Consider the following 24,680-nt stretch of genomic DNA (forward strand, 5'->3'; position numbering starts at 1 on the left):
GGACTGCCGTCCCTTAGGTCTGTTCTTATCCTGAGGTAGGAAGGCACCTTTCCCTCCAGTAACCATAGAGATGATGGAGTCCAGACCTGGTCTAAATTAGATCTTCCCCTTGAAAGGAAGAGAAATGAGTCTGGATTTAGAAGTTATATCCGCAGACCAAGACTTCAAACAGAGAGCCCTGCAGGATAGAACCGCAAAACCAGAAGTCTTAGCATTCAGGCGAATAATCTACATATTCACATCACAGATAAAAGAATCAGCTACTCTTACAGCTTTAACTCTCTCCTGAATACTCTCGAGGGGAGATTCCACTTCGATAAGTTCCGACAGGGAGTCGCACCAGTAGGTTGAAATAAAAATCCTGCGTGTTGGAACAGTCTCCTTAGGAAAGTTTCCAACTTCTTATCCATAGGTTCTCTATCCTTGAGAGGGATAGTAGTACGCTTAGCTAGCGTCAAAATGGCGCCATGCACCTTAGGGATGGAGCCTGACAGCTCTAATTGAGTCCGGGATCGGGAACAATTTTTTAAAAGTAGCCGAGGGAGAAAATGAAGTTCCAATTCTTTCCCATTCGTTACTAATAATGTTCACCATACGAACTGGGACCGGAAAAGTTTGTGGGCTCTTCCTGTCTTCATAAACCCTATCTAATTTAGGGATCTTAGGTTCCTCAGGTAGCTTAGCCTCTGGAACCTCTAGTGTAGGCAGGACCTCCTTCAGTAAAAAACACAGATGTTCAATTTTAAATATAAAGGAGGGTTCCTCTGCTGGAAGATATTTAGTAATAAATGTCTCCGGCTCCGAAAGTTTACCTTCTGACGCCACAGAGGTTAACTCATCCTCGGATAGCTGGGACATACAAGCTAGATCCGAATAAAACTCTGAAAAAATATGCAACGAAGACTAAGTGGTCGCCTTGCAGATCTGTTTCACAGAAACCTCATAGTTAAATACCCTGGCAGAAGAAAACAGTCCTAGTGAAAAAGCCGTAATCCCCTCAGGAGGCTGTTGTCCAGCTGTCTCATAAGCAAGCCAAATAACCCTTCTCAACCAAAAGGAAAGAATGGAGAAGAGGCTTTCTGGCATTTATGTTTACCAGAGACCACAAAAAAAGGGGCAAAGGATCAAAATCCCTATTTGCTTGCAAATAGAACATCAGAGCATGTACAACATCCATATTATGCAACAGACGTTCCTTATGAGAAGAAGGACTAGGATAGAACGAAGGAACGACACCTCCTGAGTGATATTGCAGGTCAACACCATTTGAAGGAATCCCATGTTGGTACGAAGGACCTATCTGCTGAAAAATAAAACAAGAAGGATTGCATTGCAGAGCCGAAAGCTCCGGGACCCTACGAATAGAAGAAAAGCGAGCAGAAACAAAATCTTCCAAGACAGAAACTAGATTTAACGGAGTGCATAGGCTCAAACTAAGCCTTCTGCAGAACTCTTAAAAACAAGGTAAAGACTCCAAGAAAAAGCAACCTACTAAAACACAGGCCTGAGTCAGACTAAGGCCTAAACAAGAGATTGAATATCCGGAGTCAGCCAGACACTTAGGCTAATCAAAATAGCAGAGATCTGGCCTTTTAGAGACTAGACTGATAAATGCTACTCCAGGGGCTCCTGAAGAACGGATAGAATGCGAGGAACCCTCACCTGCTCCAAGAGAAATCCCTAGATTCATACTAGAAAAAGTATGTACAACATATCTTATGGTAAATCTTACGATTTACCGGCTTATGATCCTGATCATAGGATCAATCACCTTAACAGAATAAACATTGTCTAGACAAGACTAAGTGTCCATTCTCCGGGCAGACAGCTTACAGAATCTAGATTGGATGTAGGAAAGAACCCTTAAGTATAAAGTCCTACCACAGAGAAAGTCCACGGTGGAAAGGATGACATCTTCACCAAAAAAAAACTGGAACCTAGTAAAGATGTAAACAAAACTTCAGGACAAAAAAAAAAAAATAATCTATTATCGGGTTGTTTAGGACAATCCTCTGAGAAAGGTCTAGAAGACATGATGAGAATAATCCAGGGCCAATCCTGCCATCTTCTGCCATCTTCATGTTAAAATCCATTTAATATAATGGTCTCCAGATAGGGGACGTATCAGATGTTAAACTGATAAGAATAGAAACTACCCTTGATCTTAGCCAAAAGTCCAAGAAGCGAACCAGCTATCAGCAAATATATAGATTACCAGTAGAGAAAGTAAACCGACTAAATTATAAATTATCCTCATAGGAGAATAACAATAAATTGATTTTAAATATATCTTCCCCTGCTAGAATAGAGAGCAAACTAGTAACTCTCAGATACTAAAACTGCCTTCTTAAAGGGCCACTGTAAGTAAATATTTTCTATGCCTGTTACTAACTAACCCAAATACGCTTTTTATCAATAGCATTTCATTAACATATCTCTACCGTATATCAGAAATCTTGTCTGCAAATTTAATTGTTTTCCAAACCCACTCTGTGGGTATCCTTTTCTCTGTACCAATCCGTTTACAATACCTAGGTTTCAAAATGGCACTTTAAACACAAAGTTATTGGTTTAAGTATTTTGAACTTACAGTGCTGAAAATAGTGGGCAGGATAACGTGACATCATCGGCGAATAAAAGATATAACTTTTAGAACGCTATGAAACTTTGTTTTGGAGAAAATATAGGTCAGTAGGTTTTAATTAATGTTTATTAACTTTAATATGTTAGTTGTTTAGCTTAAAAATTATAACAGAAAGTAATCCTTTAAGCACTATGCTATTCAAGCAGCTCCCACAAGGGGAACAAAAAGCAATCAGATATACAACCTTCACAGAAAAAAGGAAAAGATAAACATCCGAAATCCACGTTTAACCTTGACGGTAGAACATGTTTAAATCCATAGTACACTTCTACAGGGGTAGGACAGGGATAAAACATGCAGATGTTAACAATCCCTAAGGTACACACTAATATGTACAGAGACAAAAAAAGATGAGATAAGCGTATAAAGCTTATAGCGATATCCAGAAAGTACCTCCACTGAAGACAGAAAGGGGGGGGGGGGGGGGGGGGAAGAGTATACAGCAGATGAAAATTTAAGATAATCAGACATGTTGAGAATCACAAAAATAATATATTTCTACTATAATAAGAGAGGGATGAAACATGAAATGTTAAAAAAACACATCATTAAGATGTCCAGAGAAAAGAATACAATAAGCAGACATGATGCTTATATGAATATCTAGGGCGACCCGTAGAAGAGAAGGATATAACATTCCTAGACCACTAAAAAGCAATCTAATGCCTATAACAATAGTATATCTGCATCAGAGATAGCTGTGATCCTGTATGACCCCAGGATTTAACACAGTATGCTGCAGTCTTGGCTGTAGCTTAAGTCTCCAAACCATCAGGGGAATGTACCCTGAAAACATACACACAGTATTCATAACAGGCTAAGTACAGGAACCTCTAAAGAGCAAGGGTCAAGAGAGAGGCCTGAAACTCCCCGACTATGAAAAATGAAACCAGTAACTCTTAGATACTAAACTGCTTACTTTACCACTAAGTTATTTGAGCAGTTAATCAGAATTTTTTTTATTTATCCAATATGAATAGCAGATAAAGGATAAGCAGAATATACGGTTTATAACAAAATCTAGAAATTGCTTTTACAGTAGAAAACAGAATTTATGTTTACCTGATAAATTTCTTTCTCCAACGGTGTGTCCGGTCCACGGCGTCATCCTTACTTGTGGGATATTCTCCTCCCCAACAGGAAATGGCAAAGAGCCCAGCAAAGCTGGTCACATGATCCCTCCCAGGCTCCGCCTACCCCAGTCATTCGACCGACGTTAAGGAGGAATAATAGCATAGGAGAAACCATATGGTACCGTGGTGACTGTAGTTAAAGAAAATAAATTATCAGACCTGATTAAAAAACCAGGGCGGGCCGTGGACCGGACACACCGTTGGAGAAAGAAATTTATCAGGTAAACATAAATTCTGTTTTCTCCAACATAGGTGTGTCCGGTCCACGGCGTCATCCTTACTTGTGGGAACCAATACCAAAGCTTTAGGACACGGATGAAGGGAGGGAGCAAATCAGGTCACCTAAATGGAAGGCACCACGGCTTGCAAAACCTTTCTCCCAAAAATAGCCTCAGAAGAAGCAAAAGTATCAAACTTGTAAAATTTGGTAAAAGTGTGCAGTGAAGACCAAGTCGCTGCCCTACATATCTGATCAACAGAAGCCTCGTTCTTGAAGGCCCATGTGGAAGCCACAGCCCTAGTGGAATGAGCCGTGATTCTTTCGGGAGGCTGCCGTCCGGCAGTCTCGTAAGCCAATCTGATGATGCTTTTAATCCAAAAAGAGAGAGAGGTAGAAGTTGCTTTTTGACCTCTCCTTTTACCTGAATAAACAACAAACAGGGAAGATGTTTGTCTAAAATCCTTTGTAGCATCTAAATAGAATTTTAGAGCGCGAACAACATCCAAATTGTGCAACAAGCGTTCCTTCTTTGAAACTGGTTTCGGACACAGAGAAGGTACGATAATCTCCTGGTTAATGTTTTTGTTAGAAACAACTTTTGGAAGAAAACCAGGTTTAGTACGTAAAACCACCTTATCTGCATGGAACACCAGATAAGGAGGAGAACACTGCAGAGCAGATAATTCTGAAACTCTTCTAGCAGAAGAAATTGCAACTAAAAACAAAACTTTCCAAGATAATAACTTAATATCAACGGAATGTAAGGGTTCAAACGGAACCCCCTGAAGAACTGAAAGAACTAAATTGAGACTCCAAGGAGGAGTCAAAGGTTTGTAAACAGGCTTGATTCTAACCAGAGCCTGAACAAAGGCTTGAACATCTGGCACAGCTGCCAGTTTTTTGTGAAGTAACACCGACAAGGCAGAAATCTGTCCCTTCAGGGAACTTGCCGATAATCCTTTTTCCAATCCTTCTTGAAGGAAGGATAGAATCCTAGGAATCTTAACCTTGTCCCAAGGGAATCCTTTAGATTCACACCAACAGATATATTTTTTCCAAATTTTGTGGTAAATCTTTCTAGTTACAGGCTTTCTGGCCTGAACAAGAGTATCGATAACAGAATCTGAGAAACCTCGCTTCGATAAAATCAAGCGTTCAATCTCCAAGCAGTCAGCTGGAGTGAAACCAGATTCGGATGTTCGAACGGACCCTGAACAAGAAGGTCTCGTCTCAAAGGTAGCTTCCAAGGTGGAGCCGATGACATATTCATCAGATCTGCATACCAAGTCCTGCGTGGCCACGCAGGAGCTATCAAGATCACCGACGCCCTCTCCTGATTGATCCTGGCTACCAGCCTGGGGATGAGAGGAAACGGCGGGAACACATAAGCTAGTTTGAAGGTCCAAGGTGCTACTAGTGCATCCACTAGAGCCGCCTTGGGATCCCTGGATCTGGACCCGTAGCAAGGAACTTTGAAGTTCTGACGAGAGGCCATCAGATCCATGTCTGGAATGCCCCAAAGTTGAGTGACTTGGGCAAAGATTTCCGGATGGAGTTCCCACTCCCCCGGATGCAATGTCTGACGACTCAGAAAATCCGCTTCCCAATTTTCCACTCCCGGGATGTGGATAGCAGACAGGTGGCAGGAGTGAGACTCCGCCCATAGAATGATCTTGGTCACTTCTTCCATCGCTAGGGAACTCCTTGTTCCCCCCTGATGGTTGATGTACGCAACAGTCGTCATGTTGTCTGATTGAAACCGTATGAACTTGGTCCTCGCTAGCTGAGGCCAAGCCTTGAGAGCATTGAATATCGCTCTCAGTTCCAGAATATTTATCGGTAGAAGAGATTCTTCCCGAGACCAAAGACCCTGAGCTTTCAGGGATCCCCAGACCGCGCCCCAGCCCATCAGACTGGCGTCGGTCGTGACAATGACCCACTCTGGTCTGTGGAATGTCATCCCTCGTGACAGGTTGTCCAGGGACAGCCACCAACGGAGTGAGTCTCTGGTCCTCTGATTTACTTGTATCTTTGGAGACAAGTCTGTATAGTCCCCATTCCACTGACTGAGCATGCACAGTTGTAACGGTCTTAGATGAATGCGCGCAAAAGGAACTATGTCCATTGCCGCTACCATCAACCCGATCACTTCCATGCACTGAGCTACGGAAGGAAGAGGAACGGAATGAAGTATTCGACAAGAGTCCAGGAGCTTTGTCTTTCTGGCCTCTGTTAGAAAAATCCTCATTTCTGAGGAGTCTATAATTGTTCCCAAGAAGGGAACCCTTGTTGACGGGGATAGAGAACTCTTTTCCACGTTCACTTTCCAGCCGTGCGATCTGAGAAAGGCCAGGACGATGTCCGTGTGAGCCTTTGCTCGAGGGAGGGACGACGCTTGAATCAGAATGTCGTCCAGGTAAGGTACTACTGCAATGCCCCTTGGTCTTAGCACAGCTAGAAGGGACCCTAGTACCTTTGTGAAAATCCTTGGAGCAGTGGCTAATCCGAAAGGAAGCGCCACGAACTGGTAATGTTTGTCCAGGAATGCAAACCTTAGGAACCGATGATGTTCCTTGTGGATAGGAATATGTAGATACGCATCCTTTAAATCCACCGTGGTCATGAATTGACCTTCCTGGATGGAAGGAAGGATAGTTCGAATGGTTTCCATCTTGAAAGATGGGACCTTGAGAAATTTGTTTAAGATCTTGAGATCTAGGATTGGTCTGAATGTTCCCTCTTTTTTGGGAACTATGAACAGATTGGAGTAGAACCCCATCCCTTGTTCTCTCAATGGAACAGGATGAATCACTCCCATTTTTAACAGGTCTTCTACGCAAAGTAAGAACGCCTGTCTTTTTATGTGGTCTGAAGACAACTGAGACCTGTGGAACCTTCCCCTTGGGGGAAGTCCCTTGAATTCCAGAAGATAACCCTGGGAGACTATTTCTAGCGCCCAAGGATCCAGAACATCTCTTGCCCAAGCCTGAGCGAAGAGAGAGAGTCTGCCCCCCACCAGATCCGGTCCCGGATCGGGGGCCGATATTTCATGCTGTCTTGGTAGCAGTGGCAGGTTTCTTTGCCTGCTTTCCCTTGTTCCAGCCTTGCATTGGTCTCCAAGCTGGCTTGGCCTGAGAAGTATTACCTTCTTGCTTAGAGGACGTAGCACCTTGGGCTGGTCCGTTTTTACGAAAGGGACGAAAATTAGGTCTATTTTTTGCCTTGAAAGGCCGATCCTGAGGAAGGGCATGGCCCTTACCCCCAGTGATATCAGAGATAATCTCTTTCAAGTCAGGACCAAACAGCGTTTTCCCCTTGAAAGGAATGTTTAGTAGCTTGTTCTTGGAAGACGCATCAGCCGACCAAGATTTCAACCAAAGCGCTCTGCGCGCCACAATAGCAAACCCAGAATTCTTAGCCGCTAACTTAGCCAATTGCAAAGAGGCGTCTAGAGTGAAAGAATTAGCCAATTTGAGAGCATTGACTCTGTCCATAATCTCCTCATAAGGAGGCGAGTCACTATCGAGCACCTTAATCAGTTCATCAAACCAGAAATATGCGGCTGTAGTGACAGGGACAATGCATGAAATGGGTTGTAGAAGGTAACCCTGCTGAACAAACATCTTTTTAAGCAAACCTTCTAATTTTTTATCCATAGGATCTTTGAAAGCACAACTATCCTCTATGGGAATAGTGGTGCGTTTGTTTAAAGTAGAAACCGCTCCCTCGACCTTGGGGACTGACTGCCATAAGTCCTTTCTGGGGTCGACCATAGGAAACAATTTTTTAAATATGGGGGGAGGGACGAAAGGAATACCGGGCCTTTCCCATTCTTTATTAACAATGTCCGCCACCCGCTTGGGTATAGGAAAAGCTTCTGGGAGCCCCGGCACCTCTAGGAACTTGTCCATTTTACATAGTTTCTCTGGGATGACCAAATTTTCACAATCATCCAGAGTGGATAATACCTCCTTAAGCAAAATGCGGAGATGTTCCAATTTAAATTTAAAAGTAATCACATCAGATTCAGCCTGCTGAGAAATATTCCCTAAATCAGTAATTTCTCCCTCAGACAAAACCACCCTGGCCCCCTCAGATTGGGTTAGGGGCCCTTCAGAGATATTAATATCAGCGTCGTCATGCTCTTCAGTAACTAAAACAGAGCATCCACGCTTACGCTGACAAGGGTTCATTTTGGCTAAAATGTTTTTGACAGAATTATCCATTACAGCCGTTAATTGTTGCATAGTAAGGAGTATTGGCGCGCTAGATGTACTAGGGGCCTCCTGAGTGGGCAAGACTCGTGTAGACGAAGGAGGGAATGATGCAGTACCATGCTTACTCCCCTCACTTGAGGAATCATCTTGGGCATCATTGTCATTATCACATAAATCACATTTATTTAAATGAATAGGAATTCTGGCTTCCCCACATTCAGAACACAGTCTATCTGGTAGTTCAGACATGTTAAACAGGCATAAACTTGATAAGAAAGTACAAAAAACGTTTTGAAATAAAACCGTTACTGTCACTTTAAATTTTAAACTGAACACACTTTATTACTGCAATTGCGAAAAAACATGAAGGAATTGTTCAAAATTCACCAAACTTTCACCACAGTGTCTTAAAGCTTTGAAAATATTGCACACCAAATTTGGAAGCTTTAACCCTTAAAATAACGGAACCGGAGCCGTTTTAAGCTTTAACCCCTTTACAGTCCCTGGTATCTGCTTTGCTGAGACCCAACCAAACCCAAGGGGAATACGATACCAAATGATGCCTTCAGAAGTCTTTTATAAGTATCAGAGCTCCTCTCACATGCGACTGCATGCCATGCCTCTCAAAAACAAGTGCGCAACACCGGCGCGAAAATGAGACTCTGCCTATGCTTTGGGAAAGCCCCTAAAGAATAAGGTGTCTAAAACAGTGCCTGCCGATATTATTATATCAAAATACCCAGAATAAATGATTCCTCAAGGCTAAATAAGTGTTAATATCAATCGATTTAGCCCAAAAAATGTCTACAGTCTAAATAAGCCCTTGTGAAGCCCTTATTTACAATCGTAATAAACATGGCTTACCGGATCCCATAGGGAAAATGACAGCTTCCAGCATTACATCGTCTTGTTAGAATGTGTCATACCTCAAGCAGCAAGGACTGCAAACTGTTCCCCCAACTGAAGTTAATGCTCTCAACAGTCCTGTGTGGAACAGCCATGGATTTTAGTTACGGTTGCTAAAATCATTTTCCTCATACAAACAGAATTCTTCATCTCTTTTCTGTTTCTGAGTAAATAGTACGTACCAGCACTATTTGAAAATAACAAACTCTTGATTGAATAATGAAAAACTACAGTTAAACACTAAAAAACTCTAAGCCATCTCCGTGGAGATGTTGCCTGTACAACGGCAAAGAGAATGACTGGGGTAGGCGGAGCCTGGGAGGGATCATGTGACCAGCTTTGCTGGGCTCTTTGCCATTTCCTGTTGGGGAGGAGAATATCCCACAAGTAAGGATGACGCCGTGGACCGGACACACCTATGTTGGAGAAAAGAAGTTATATGCAAGAGAATGAGATAATCCTCAACGCAACCTTAAATATGCCCAGCAAACAAAACATAACATAAGCCCATGTAAAGCTAAAAATCTTATCTAAAATGTCTACTGAAAAAGGAGTAGGGATAATATATGCAAAGCAAAGAGCCCTAAAAATGATCTTTAATAAGTACAGTAGACTAAAAAACAAAATTTATGCTTACCTGATAAATTTATTTCTCTTGTGGTGTATCCAGTCCACGGATTCATCCATTACTTGTAGGTTTTCTGAAATTATTACTAAGGAATGGGATAGACCAGGTGTACCATTCTCTCCCCCTCCTGTTTTTAAAAAGATGTTTCCTATAGACGCCGAGTAGACAACAAACAATGCAGATGTTTGACGAAAATCTTTAGTAGCTTGTAAATAAAACTTTAAAGCACGAACCACGTCAAGATTGTGTAATAGACGTTCCTTCTTTGAAGAAGGATTAGGACACAGTGACGGAACAACAATCTCTTGATTGATATTCTTATTGGATACCACCTTAGGAAGAAACCCAGGTTTGGTACGCAAAACTACCTTATCTGCATGGAAGATCAGATAAGGGGAATCACACTGCAAGGCAGATAACTCTGAAACTCTTCGAGCCGAAGAGATAGCTACCAAGAACAGAACTTTCCAAGATAAAACCTTTATATCTATGGAATGCAGAGGTTCAAACGGAACCCCTTGAAGAACTTTAAGAACTAAATTTAAACTCCATGGCGGAGCAACAGGTTTAAACACAGGCTTGATTCTAACTAAAGCCTGACAAAACGCCTGAACGTCTGGAACATCTGCCAGACGCTTGTGCAAAAGAATAGACAGAGCAGAAATCTGTCCCTTTAAGGAACTAGCTGACAATCCCTTCTCCAATCCTTCTTGGAGAAAAGACAATATCCTGGGAATCCTGACTTTACTTAATGAGTAACCCTTGGATTCACACCAATGAAGATATTTACACCATATCTTATGATAGATTTTCCTGGTGACAGGCTTTCGAGTCTGAATTGAGGTATCAATGACCGACTCGGAAAAACCACGTTTTGACAAAATCAAGCGTTCAATCTCCAAGCAGTCAGACGCAGAGAAATTAGATTTGGATGTTTGAAGGGACCTTGAAGTAGAAGGTCCTGCCACAGCGGCAGAGTCCAAGGTGGAAAGGATGACATGTCCACCAGATCTGCGTACCAAGTCCTGCGTGGCCACGCAGGAGCTATCAAAATCACCGAAGCTCTCTCCTGCTTGATCTTGCCAATCAGACGAGGGAGCAGAGGAAACGTTGGAAACACATAAGCCAGGTTGAAAGACCAAGGCGCTGCTAGAGCATCTATCAGCGCTGCCTTGGGATCCCTGGACCTGAACCCGTAACAAGGAAGCTTGGCGTTCTGACGAGACACCATGAGATCCAGTTCTGGTTTGCCCCAAAGTTGAATCAACTGTGCAAACACCTCCGGATGGAGTTCCCACTCCCCTGGATGGAAAGTCTGTCGACTTAGAAAATCCGCCTCCCAGTTCTCTACTCCTGGGATATGGATAGCTGATAGATGACAAGAGTGAACCTCTGCCCATAGAATTATTTTTGAAACCTCCAACATTGCTATGGAACTCCTTGTTCCCCCTTGATGGTTGATGTAAGCTACAGTCATGATGTTGTCCGACTGAAATCTGATGAACCTGACCGCAGCTAGCTGAGGCCAAGCCTGAAGAGCATTGAATATCGCTCTTAGTTCCAGAATGTTTATCGGAAGGAGTGTCTCCTCCTGAGTCCACAAGCCCTGAGCCTGCAGGGAGTTCCAGACTGCACCCCAGCCCAGAAGGCTGGCATCTGTCATTACTATTGTCCAATCTGGCCTGCGGAAGGTCATACCCTTAGACAGATGGACCAGAGATAACCACCAGAGAAGAGAATCCCTGGTCTCTTGATCCAGATTTAGTAGAGGGGACAAATCTGTGTAATCCCCATTCCACTGACTGAGCATGCAGAGTTGCAGCGGTCTGAGATGTAGGTGGGAAAACGGCACTATGTCCATTGCCGCTACCATTAAGCCAATTACTTCCATACACTGAGCCACTGAAGGGCGAGAAGTAGAATAAAGAACACGGCAGGAATTTAGAAGTTTTGACAACCTGGCCTCTGTCAGGTAAATCTTCATTTCTACAGAATCTATCAGAGTTCCTAGGAAGGAAACTCTTGTGAGAGGGGATTGCCATAAGTCCCGTGTAGCGGCGTCTATAGGAAACATCTTTTTAAATACAGGAGGGGGAGAGAATGGTACACCTGGTCTATCCCATTCCTTAATAATAATAATAATAGTAATAATTTCAGAAAACCTACAAGTAATGGATGAATCCGTGGACTGGATACACCTTACAAGAAAAAAGAGATAAGTATAATATAAGGCTTATACAGACGCCAAAATATACATCTCCAGACGCCAAAATATACATCTCCAGACGCCAAAATATACATCTCCAGACGCCAAAATATACATCTCCAGACTCCAAAATATACATCTACAGACTCCAAAATATACATCTACAGACTCCAAAATATACATCTACAGACGCCAAAATATACATCTACAGACGCCAAAACATACATCTACAGAAAAAAGGGAGGGATGAACATTTATAGTCCATCAAAATATATTTAATATGTACAATCAAAAATTAACAATATCGGGGGGCGGAGCCTACACTCAAAGCGGCGAGACGGCGTCTTGGTGAAGCTCCAGGAGTTTGAACAGATTTTTACAAGTTACCAGCAGCGAACTAATAATAATTTGTACATCTAAGCAGGTTTACATCCCTGAGATTCAACAGCCTATAAGAGCGGATGATTTGACTGTGTTCTTTCAGTCAGCTACACTACAGTTCTGCACACAAGCCTAGAAGCCATCTTGAAACTTCCTATAACCACGCGGTCATGACCAAAAGATGCAGAATCTGTGCAGGTTATGAAGTGCAGGTCTGGGGCTGCCGCAAAATACCCCCCCCCCCCCCCCGTACACCGGGGTTACAATAACTTTCACTCTTGAGAACAACCTATTATTCAGTACAGCACACACTGAACGACACTAGGAAAGGACTGTGGGGGAAATACATCAATAGGGGAGAACGTCCTTCTACTAAGATGGCGAACGCCACTCAACTCCTCCTAAGTGACATAGAAAATATACTGAACCACCACTTTCACCAGTTATGTACGCTGATTGAAACAGAATGGGGGAGCCTGAGAACTATCGTTAACCCGTCATTGGCTACTAAAAACCTACAATCGAATCAGAAAGAGGCTTCTGTCATGCCACGTGTTGCAGTGGACTCTATAGCTATCTCTGGAGGAGAACAAGCGACTGAGCGGAGACCGGGTTGGGGGTTACCTTTGAGAGCAGAGTACCAACCAACACGGTATCTGAGTTCCAGACACCAATTTACCTGATGAGCCAGATTGCGGAATCCCACGGTGTCTACCCAATGTGGTTACACGGACAGCATAACGGAGCAGATAAAAGTTATCCATTCCCCCAAGATAAAGTGGCCGGATACCGGGCTCCTAACCCTTAGTGTACAAGGGTCTAATCCGCAATGGCCACAGGTTACCGTGCAGAGTGACGCATTGTTCAACGACCGTCATGTAAAATCCGGCCTGCAGTCTGGACCTTTGAGATTACGCTCCTCTGCTGTTCCGGGACTTTGCATCTATCATCGTTCCTATGGTTTTCTCTCAAGCGAGGCACGCTTGTCACTCATGCCCAGGAATAGACCACGGTTCATAACGAGAGTCAGGGCCGGAGTGGGTATAACTTTTCTCATACAGAGGTAGGTGGTTGCTTTGAGACCTAGATACTGTCACCATACTGCAGTCTATGAAACTGACAGCACGACCTCCTGCTTAAAAGTGTACCCTATAAAGTTTTCTATTGGGAGTCTTCACATATACCCCGGAGTGAACAGAATTTTGTGCTTTAAGGGCAATCCTATGCTGGTCAGTAAGCCCTCATCATCTACTTGCTCTCCAAGTGACTTTAGATATGAAGACAATGTCTGAAATGATATAGTCACCCCCAGTTTACTCAAGATATCTTTTATCTTGAAATTGTTGTTTGTTGATATTTTACCAGGCTGGCCATAACTTTATTAATCAAATAATTTTAACCTTTCTCCAAAACACATAATAGAGTCTGAGAACTGACAAAAAATTGGTGCCAGGAACGTCATGTGTTCAGAGACGCTGCGGCTCATCACACTGTACATACACTCTTACCTTATACATAATGGGGCACATTCATGGTAGCGTAGTTTTTTTTTTTTATCTTGTTTTTTATGGGTTTCCATACCTCCAATACTGACAAATTCTTTGCTAATAATCTGCTAGCTCACTTAGGATCGACATATATATAGCAGCATCTAACTTTCACAAATCAGGTCTTCAGTGAGCTCACCCTTTAGGTGTAGAAGGACACTAAGCAGTTATTACACATGTGAAATAATAGTCGCATTGAGTATTCACATGGGGTTAATTGGTGACAATTAGAGGGGTCTGAGGCAGGACATAATGTAGAGCACTTACATACAACAAATACACTAGCCGATATTTTCTTGTTAATTTGTATTGCTATGTTTGCCTGTATTGATAGTCCATGTTCATTTCATTGAGGTTACAAGTTTACATCTTCCGTGGTATAAATACTCCAGCAGTAGGTTTCCATGGAACAATTTTTAATTTTTTTTTTTTTTATATCCGCTTATTAATGCACAAGTGCTATGATCTTCAATTGTATTACTACTAAAATGGCAGTTTTATTTTATGTGGGGTATATCCCTTCTCCCATAACACTCCTCTTAAAACCGGCTAATCCAGGTCTAGTGATACACCATGCTGCCTACGGCCGAGACAACATGGAAATAGCTTATATATAATATACCAGTATAAAGATGACCGGATAGTATTTGAATGAGTATTCATTCTCCTACCCCAATAAGTTATCCTAAGATATGCAATATCCCTTATGTGGATTTAAATATGACCAATTACTGCTAATATTGGTGAAAGTACTTTAGCTATTTTTAAAAGGGAAAAGAAAAGAAAAAAATAAGACGACGGAACTTTAGCCTTAGCTCCATCAGATTCTTTGGTCTGATGGGAGGTAAACAACTATGACATTTCCCAGGAGATTTTAGTCTTGTACTGAGAGAATCTTCGGAGGTCTCTAACCCTGTTTTAAATTCCCCATAGGTCAAGATTAGACTGTGTATATAGATTCAGAAGTGACTGTTATTGCCCATCAGCGGACTTAACCCCCTAGCACCCTAATTAAAGATTAAACAAAGATTTAGAGAATAGTGTTATCTTACAGCGCTGCGTGTGGTGACCTCTAGCTCCTGTCTGAAGTGGGCCCCCCAAACACCCAATAGGTGAATAAGAAATGTAAAAATAGGTAGATAGGAGCGCCACAAATAGGCAAGGTCTTGTAAAGTTTTAGTTATAGGTTTAATGCTAGACCATGGGTTAGAATAGCATTTAGTAAATGTATGGAAAAAGTCTCTAGATGAGATTATATAACACAGGGATAGGCTCAGATGTTTTGTATAAAATTGTTATAAAATTTATTACAATCAGCACAAAATATCATATAGTTAAAAACAATTAAGTACATGGATCCATTTTGACAAAATCCTAAAACAAATTTTGCTGTTAGAGTATTAAATTATGTATGAGTCTCACACATACAATGGTGTGGTCACTCTAATATGTGACCTCCCTAATGTAGTCTACACCAAAAATTTTGTGATTATAAAACCAAAGAAACAACAATAAATGTCATATAGGGATGGAAACAGTAAATTGTATAATGGACAAAGATGTGAACGTAGTGTTCAAAATATTAAAAACAGGTGTCAAAAAATGAGATCTACAAAAGCAGTTGAAACAAACATGTGAATATAAATCCAAATACAATAATGTGATCCACAAATATATATATATATATATATATATATACTCAGTCCAGAGTTGTGAGAGCAAATCGCAAAATGTGAAAAAAATGTCGAAAAAAATCTTTTGTGAGCAACTAGTGTGTACACAAACTAGGTAACGTGATTAAAAAGTCATTTAGAAAGTATGATAGAGAATTTGAAGGTTCCTGGATTTTACTCCATTTGTTGGAATGTCCCTTTATTTGTAATCCTAGAAAATGCTTGGAGATCAAATATAAAAATATATAAAAATGTGAAGAAAAAATGTGAACAAAAAATAAAAATAAAAAAATATAAAAATAAAAATAGAAGTAACTCTGGGAATTCCTCAAGACCTGTAAATGAAAAATACTGACATAGTGTAATACTGTTTAGGTATTTTAAAATTGAAAGGAGTAAAACTCACAATATATCTGTCAACGCGTTTCGGCCTGCCAAGGAGGCCTTTTTCAAGACTAACAATAATAAACAAAGACAGTATTAGGTAATACGCTGTTTATAACAATGTGCTGTCAGAATCGTAGCCTTAGCTTTACCAAGGTCTCACATTTTCTTATGTCAAAGGTCCATGAGTGACCGCTTGAATCACTATCTTTCCTCCCCTGGTCAATTTAAACTTTCCTGAGCCCATGAGTGGCTCTACTCAGATAAGGAGGAAGCTACAGTTTATTTAAAATGAGGTTTCATTAATGTACTTACTAAAGCAAATTATTTTTGAGTACGTTGTTCTTCAGATACGTCAGAAAATAGGCAATGAAACAGTTTTTTTTGTGTATTTTGTCACCATAATGTACTAATTCCTATTATGCCTTTACCTGATTTTGTTTTCTGTTTCTTTTTCGTTTTTTGTACTCGCTAAAAACCTCAATAACAAATTTTAAAAAAATTTAAAAATATCCATAAAGACTTTGTTGATGCTGCAGCTTTATGTACTGCGCTATTTGGGCTACTTGCCCTAGCGATTAAAATATTAAATCAACTAGATAAAAAAATCTTTCCTTCAAAAAGACAATGGGTTCAGAAGGGAACTACTTGACGTTGAAACTACCACAAGGTGGCAGTCTAAACCAAGAAATCCCTGAAATAACGAAAAAGCCTTTCCAAGTCTCAGAAATACACTTCATGAAACTAACAGAACTTAAAAACACCTCAAAGTGCCCCAAATTAGATAGGCACATCAAAGATGTTTACAGGCTAATGCCGTAAAATAACATTCCTCCGGAAACAGACCCGGAAGATGGGAAATAAACTAGCACCAAGAAGCTCCTGTGTGCCTAATAACATGCGTGCCAAAATAAGAGAGACTGCGGCTAGAAACGTTAGACCGCATATACATGTAAAATGGCGACGCCATTATAGATACATAACTAAAGGAAAACGATTCTATTGGCACGCAATGCGATCGCCACAAGAAGCTTAGAGCCATCCTTGTAACATCTTGTCCGGTCCTTGATAAAATAACCCATTTGATAGTCATTTTCCTGGCCATTAAACTAGGAGAAAAATCCCTTTAGTAGGTAAATTACACAGACTCTTCAGAGTGGGACAGAGATACCAGTCGTCCAGCATAGGAGGGTGCACACCATATTTGGCTGCAGCTTTAGTCTCCAAGATAATGAAGCCTCTCATGGAAAGGCCACCCGCTAGCTACGGTTTTCTATCCTAAGTGCGCCAAACTCTCCATTACAAGTAGGGACTCCTGAGTGGAAAACATACCCCTGCTATTACAGTGCGCGAGGTCGTGCAATTATCTTAATGCCCACAACATCCCTTTAGTATATATATATATATAAATCCAGTATAAATAAATATATATATATATATATATATATACACACTGTACTGTGCTGTCATGCCATGCCTCCTACAAACTATACATGACATATTTACATTCATTCACAAACAATCATAATGATTGTCTGTGAATGAATGTCAATGTCATGGTTGTAAATGATGCCTGATGAGCCTGTCACATACCTACCAATATTTAAACATTTGAAAGAGGGACACCCCCGCACTGTTGTCAATCTGCTGCGGCACACCTGAGGATCTCTCACGGCACACTAGTTGAAAAACACTGCTCTAGGGTCTTCTGCTGTGGAGCAGTCACAGCAACTCCAGGTGTGAAAGCCTCCTTTGACCGCAGAAAGGGACCTGAAGACACAAGAAAAACAGAGTAACCAACCCTGGTTTTCTATATAGGGGTAGCATAAATGTTGGAAGGTAAGCAAGGACTACCTTGCCATCTTCCAACTGCTAAAAGCCACCATTACTCATACTAAAGAGATTTACATGGCCCGAATCCTTGCTTGCAGGGAAAAGTACCCATTAAAGTAATAAAATGGTGAATTTCATCAGACACCATCTTCACACACCCCCTACGATGAATGAAGCAAAGAATGAATGGGAGTTATGGGAAGTGGGAGTGATACTTAACAGCTCCGCTGGGGTGTTCTTTGCTTCCCCCTGGTGGCCAGGAGTTGAATTCCCACTAGTAATTGAATGGATTTGTGGACTCTCCATGCCATTGGAAAGAAAGCTACAGTTGAGCGAAAATTGATTAGATTAACGCAGGCATCTGCAGATATATGTAACTTACTTTGTATCTAGTAAGCAGCTGCAACGTTGTAATAATTTTAAACGCCGGCAAACCGCCAATAGAGCCGCACTGACAGCACTTATGTGTTCAATAACTATATTAACTGTTAAGACCACAACTATATACTACAATCACTTGAATTAGTACAGCCACACTATAAAAACTCGTCACTTTAGTGTCATTATTGGCACACTATAAAAACTCGTCACTTTAGTGTCATTATTGGCACACTATAAAAACTCGTCACTTTAGTGTCATTATTGGCACACTATAAAAACTCGTCACTTTAGTGTCATTATTGGCACACTATAAAAACTCGTCACTTTAGTGTCATTATTGGCACACTATAAAAACTCGTCACTTTAGTGTCATTATTGGCACACTATAAAAACTCGTCACTTTAGTGTCATTATTGGCACACTATAAAAACTCGTCACTTTAGTGTCATTATTGGCACACTATAAAAACTCGTCACTTTAGTGTCATTATTGGCACACTATAAAAACTCGTCACTTTAGTGTCATTATTGGCACACTATAAATTACTACATTTTGTAGTTAATAAAGAAAACTACATTGTAACAATGAATGATACTATTTTCCTGGTTTCTCTATTTTAATACATCTAGTAACAGTATCTATAGACCTATCGTAGTGTGATTGACTAAGTCAAACATAATCTGGATTTATAATAATATAGTTCAATTTATATATTATGTGGATTTCTTTTTATATTTACCACAATTATATTTTCCAGATAGTATAGTCAATTACATTGACATACGGAGTGGTTACATTTAAATGATTTCCTTAGCGAGTGACCATCAGTTTTTCTCTCAAGTGTAATGTGTCTGAGATAGATCTATATTAGAACTTTACTTACATAAAACTACTCAAGACTCTCTTCATATTGTGAAAAAAACTCTCTCTATAGTTATCTACATAGCTTTTTTGCTCTATAACCCAATAGATTAATTATTCCAAATCTTCAAGAGGAATGGATACTCTATTATTAAGATGATACATATGGAATATAATTATATACAAACACAACTCCCAGAAATAAATTCTCCCATTTGAATCTAATATCAATAAAAGCCTTCAGTCTTCCTGTTTGTTAAATGTCACTTATAAGTGGTATAACGGGTGTGGAGTGCTACTCAGTATACACACTGTACCTAGTGATATGAGGGTCTCGGATGTCTCCTTCATCACGTTCCTATAAAGCTCTTTCTGCCATTCCTCCAACTCCATCCACTCTTCTTTAGAGAAAGAGGAAGCAAGCTCATCAAATCCTATAGGGGTCTGAAACCAGAGAACAAAAAGGTCAAATGTCGCAAAACAACAGAGGGGAACACGCCGCGCTAACGTGCAGAGGGGAACACGCCGCGCTAACGTGCAGAGGGGAACACGCCGCGCTAACGTGCAGAGGGGAACACGCCGCGCTAACGTGCAGAGGGGAACACGCCGCGCTAACGTGCAGAGGGGAACACGCCGCGCTAACGTGCAGAGGGGAACACGCCGCGCTAACGTGCAGAGGGGAACACGCCGCGCTAACGTGCAGAGGGGAACACGCCGCGCTAACGTGCAGAGGGGAACACGCCGCGCTAACGTGCAGAGGGGAACACGCCGCGCTAACGTGCAGAGGGGAACACGCCGCGCTAACGTGCAGAGGGGAACACGCCGCGCTAACGTGCAGAGGGGAACATAGAGTGATATGTTGCACAAAGACCCTTTACTAACAATGCTAGAGATGGGCTTGTTCCCACACATCTCTCTCACACACAATTTGTTTAGTTTCATTTTCCATCAAGAGAGCTGAAACCAGGAATTCCATGTTTGAGTAAGATCATAATCTACAGAGTTAATGCAAAATGTTATCACTAAATGTCTCTTTAACAGATATACAACACATAACCAAGGATAATATGCAACAAGCCGTTAAAACTGCTGAAACCCAGAACCTGTTATATATAAGCCAGTGCTCGACAAATCTGTTAAAATCTAGGAGCCGGCCAATAAATTTAGGAGCGTGTGTGTGAGTGTAGTGTGTGTGACTGTGTGTGTACAGTGTGTGTGAGTGCGTGTGTATAGTGTAAGTGCGTGTCTATAGTGTAAGTGCGTACGTGTAGTGTATGTGCGCGCAGTGTATGTGCGTGCGTGTAGTGTATGTGCGTGCATGTGCGTGAGAGCGTGAGCGTGTATATGTATGTGCGCGTATATGTATGAATGAATGTATAAGTGTTTGTGTATGTGTGTATATGTATGTATGTGTGTATATGTATGCGTGTGTGTATATGTATGCGTGTGTGTATATGTATGTATGTGTGTATATGTATGCGTGTGTGTATATGTATGCGTGTGTGTATATGTATGCGTGTGTGTATATGTGTGCGTGTGTGTATATGTGTGCGTGTGTGTATATGTGTGCGTGTGTGTATATGTGTGCGTGTGTATATGTGTGCGTGTGCATATGCATATATATATATATATATATATATATATATATATATATATATGCGTGTGTGTATGTATGTATATGTGTGCGTGTGTGTATATGAATGCATATATATGCATGTATGTGTGTGTGTATGTCTGTATATGTATGTATATATATATGTATGTGTGTATATGTATGTGTGTATATGTATCCATATATATGCATGTGTGTATATGTATGCATATATAGGCATGTATGTGCATGTCTGTATGTATGTGTGCGTGTATATGTGTGCGTGTTTTCGCGTGTGTGTATGTATGTGTGCGCGTGTATGTATGTGTGCGCGTGTATGTATATGTGCGCATGTATGTATATGTGCGTGCGCCATGTGTGTGCGCCTGTGTGTATATGTATGTATGTATGTGCGCGCGTGTGCATATGTGTGTGTGCCTGTGTGTATATGTACGCGTGTGCGTGTGTGTGTATGTATGTATGTATGTATATGTGCGCGTATGTGTATGTATGTGCGCATGTGTGTGTATATATATATGCGCGCGTTTGTATATATGTGTGTGCGCGTATGTGAATGTGTGCGTGTATATATGTGCTCGCAAGCGTGCGTGTGTATGTGTACTGAAGGATAAGCAGAGTTTTTAAATATGCTTTTACGTGTTTTCATCTACTTGACTGCAAAGGGCTCCAATATGTCTATATACATATGTGTTTATATGTCAGTACATACATATTTACACATATATACATAGATATCCATCTTTAGATATCCATATGTATGTATGTCTATGTTAAAGCCCTTTGCCTGTTTTTTTTTTCCCCTAACACCTGAGACCTCATATCCTTGAGCCATTATAACTTGTGTGCAAAATTTTTTATTCGACAGTGTTATTATGAGTGTAACTGTACTGTGTAATGTATATTTATTAGACAGTGTTAATATGAGTGTAACTGTACTGTGTAATGTATATTTATTAGACAGTGTTAATATAAGTGTAACTGTACTGTGTAATGTATATTTATTAGACAGTGTTATTATGAGTGTAACTGTACTGTGTAATGTATATTTATTAGACAGTGTTAATATGAGTGTAACTGTACTGTGTAATGTATATTTATTAGACAGTGTTAATATGAGTGTAACTGTACTGTGTAATGTATATTTATTAGACAGTGTTAATATGAGTGTAACTGTACTATGTAATGTATATTTATTAGACAGGGTTAATATGAGTGTAACTGTACTGTGTAATGTATATTTAATATACAGTGTTAATATGTGTGTAACTGTACTGTGTAATGTATATTTATTAGACAGTGTTAATATGAGTGTAACTGTACAATGTAATGTATATTTATTAGACAGGGTTATTATGTGTGTAACTGTACTGTGTAATGTATATTTATTAGACAGTGTTATTTTGTGTGTAACTGTACTGTGTAATGTATATTTATTAGACAGTGTTAATATGAGTGTAACTGTACTGTGTAATGTATATTTATTAGACAGTGTTATTATGTGTGTAACTGTACTGTGTAATGTATATTTATTAGACAGTGTTAATATGAGTGTAACTGTACTGTGTAATATATTTATTATTAGACAGTGTTATTATGTGTGTAACTGTACTGTGTAATGTATATTTATTAGACTGTTATTATGTGTGTAACTGTACTGTGTAATGTATATTTATTAGACAGTGTTAATATGAGTGTACCTGTACTATGTAATGTATATTTATTAGACAGTGTTAATATGAGTGTAACTGTACTGTGTAATGTATATTTATTAGACAGTGTTAATATGAGTGTAACTGTACTGTGTAATGTATATTTATTAGACAGTGTTATTATGTGTGTAACTGTACTGTGTAATGTATATTTATTAGACAGTGTTAATATGAGTGTAACTGTACTATGTAATGTATATTTATTAAACAGTGTTATTATGTGTGTAACTGTACTGTGTAATGTATATTTATTAAACAGTGTTATTATGTGTGTAACTGTACTGTGTAATGTATTTTTTATTAGACAGTGTTATTATGTGTGTAACTGTACTGTGTAATGTATATTTATTAGACAGTGTTAATATGAGTGTAACTGTACTGTGTAATGTATATTTATTAGACAGTGTTAATATGAGTGTAACTGTACTGTGTAATGTATATTTATTAGACAGTGTTAATATTAGTGTAACTGTACTGTGTAATGTATATTTATTAGACAGTGTTAATATGAGTGTAACTGTACTATGTAATGTATATTTATTAGACAGTGTTAATATGAGTGTAACTGTACTATGTAATATATATTTATTAGACAGTGTTAATATGAGTGTAACTGTACTGTGTAATGTATATTTATTAGACAGTGTTATTATGTGTGTAACTGTACTGTGTAATGTATATTTATTAGACAGTGTTAATATTAGTGTAACTGTACTGTGTAATGTATATTTATTAGACAGTGTTATTATGTGTGTAACTGTACTGTGTAATGTATTTTTTATTAGACAGTGTTATTATGTGTGTAACTGTACTGTGTAATGTATATTTATTAGACAGTGTTAATATTAGTGTAACTGTACTGTGTAATGTATATTTATTAGACAGTGTTATTATGAGTGTAACTGTACTATGTAATGTATATTTATTCGACAGTGTTATTATGAGTGTAACTGTACTGTGTAATGTATATTTATTAGACAGTGTTATTATGTGTGTAACTGTACTGTGTAATGTATATTTATTAGACAGTGTTAATATTAGTGTAACTGTACTGTGTAATGTATATTTATTAGACAGTGTTATTATGTGTGTAACTGTACTGTGTAATGTATATTTATTAGATAGTGATATTATGTGTGTAACTGTACTATGTAATGTATATTTATTAGACAGTGATAATATGAGTGTAACTGTACTGTGTAATGTATATTTATTAGACAGTGTTAATATGAGTGTAACTGTACTATGTAATGTATATTTATTAGACAGTGTTATTATGTGTGTAACTGTACTGTGTAATGTATATTTATTAGACAGTGTTAATATGAGTGTAACTGTACTATGTAATGTATATTTATTAGACAGTGTTAATATGAGTGTAACTGTACTGTGTAATGTATATTTATTAGACAGTGTTAATATGAGTGTAACTGTACTATGTAATGTATATTTATTAGACAGTGTTATTATGTGTGTAACTGTACTGTGTAATGTATATTTATTAGACAGTGTTAATATGAGTGTAACTGTACTATGTAATGTATATTTATTAAACAGTGTTATTATGTGTGTAACTGTACTGTGTAATGTATATTTATTAAACAGTGTTATTATGTGTGTAACTGTACTGTGTAATGTATTTTTTATTAGACAGTGTTATTATGTGTGTAACTGTACTGTGTAATGTATATTTATTAGACAGTGTTAATATGAGTGTAACTGTACTGTGTAATGTATATTTATTAGACAGTGTTAATATTAGTGTAACTGTACTGTGTAATGTATATTTATTAGACAGTGTTAATATGAGTGTAACTGTACTATGTAATGTATATTTATTAGACAGTGTTAATATGAGTGTAACTGTACTATGTAATATATATTTATTAGACAGTGTTAATATGAGTGTAACTGTACTGTGTAATGTATATTTATTAGACAGTGTTATTATGTGTGTAACTGTACTGTGTAATGTATATTTATTAGACAGTGTTAATATTAGTGTAACTGTACTGTGTAATGTATATTTATTAGACAGTGTTATTATGTGTGTAACTGTACTGTGTAATGTATATTTATTAGACAGTGTTATTATGTGTGTAACTGTACTGTGTAATGTATATTTATTAGACAGTGTTAATATTAGTGTAACTGTACTGTGTAATGTATATTTATTAGACAGTGTTATTATGTGTGTAACTGTACTGTGTAATGTATTTTTTATTAGACAGTGTTATTATGTGTGTAACTGTACTGTGTAATGTATATTTATTAGACAGTGTTAATATTAGTGTAACTGTACTGTGTAATGTATATTTATTAGACAGTGTTATTATGAGTGTAAC

General features: G+C 39.1%; 1 protein-coding gene and 1 non-coding gene across 4 annotated transcripts in view; both read right to left on the bottom strand.

Moving 5' to 3' along the window:
• LOC128654737 (zinc finger protein 420) overlaps positions 1–24,680 on the bottom strand; it is a 193,939-nt gene that overhangs the window by 123,162 nt on the left and 46,097 nt on the right. For all 3 annotated transcript variants that reach the window (XM_053708834.1, XM_053708832.1, XM_053708833.1), the window contains exon 3: positions 19,332–19,458. In XM_053708834.1, coding sequence (XP_053564809.1) covers positions 19,332–19,458 — 127 coding nt within the window. The remainder of the gene's footprint in view (positions 1–19,331; positions 19,459–24,680) is intronic.
• Positions 2,001–2,188, bottom strand: LOC128655055 (U2 spliceosomal RNA). Its single transcript, XR_008401637.1, has one exon. It is a non-coding gene; the product is annotated as a U2 spliceosomal RNA (small nuclear RNA).

This window comes from Bombina bombina, chromosome 3 (genome assembly GCF_027579735.1).
Source record: "Bombina bombina isolate aBomBom1 chromosome 3, aBomBom1.pri, whole genome shotgun sequence".
Classification (NCBI taxonomy): Eukaryota; Metazoa; Chordata; class Amphibia; order Anura; family Bombinatoridae; genus Bombina; species Bombina bombina.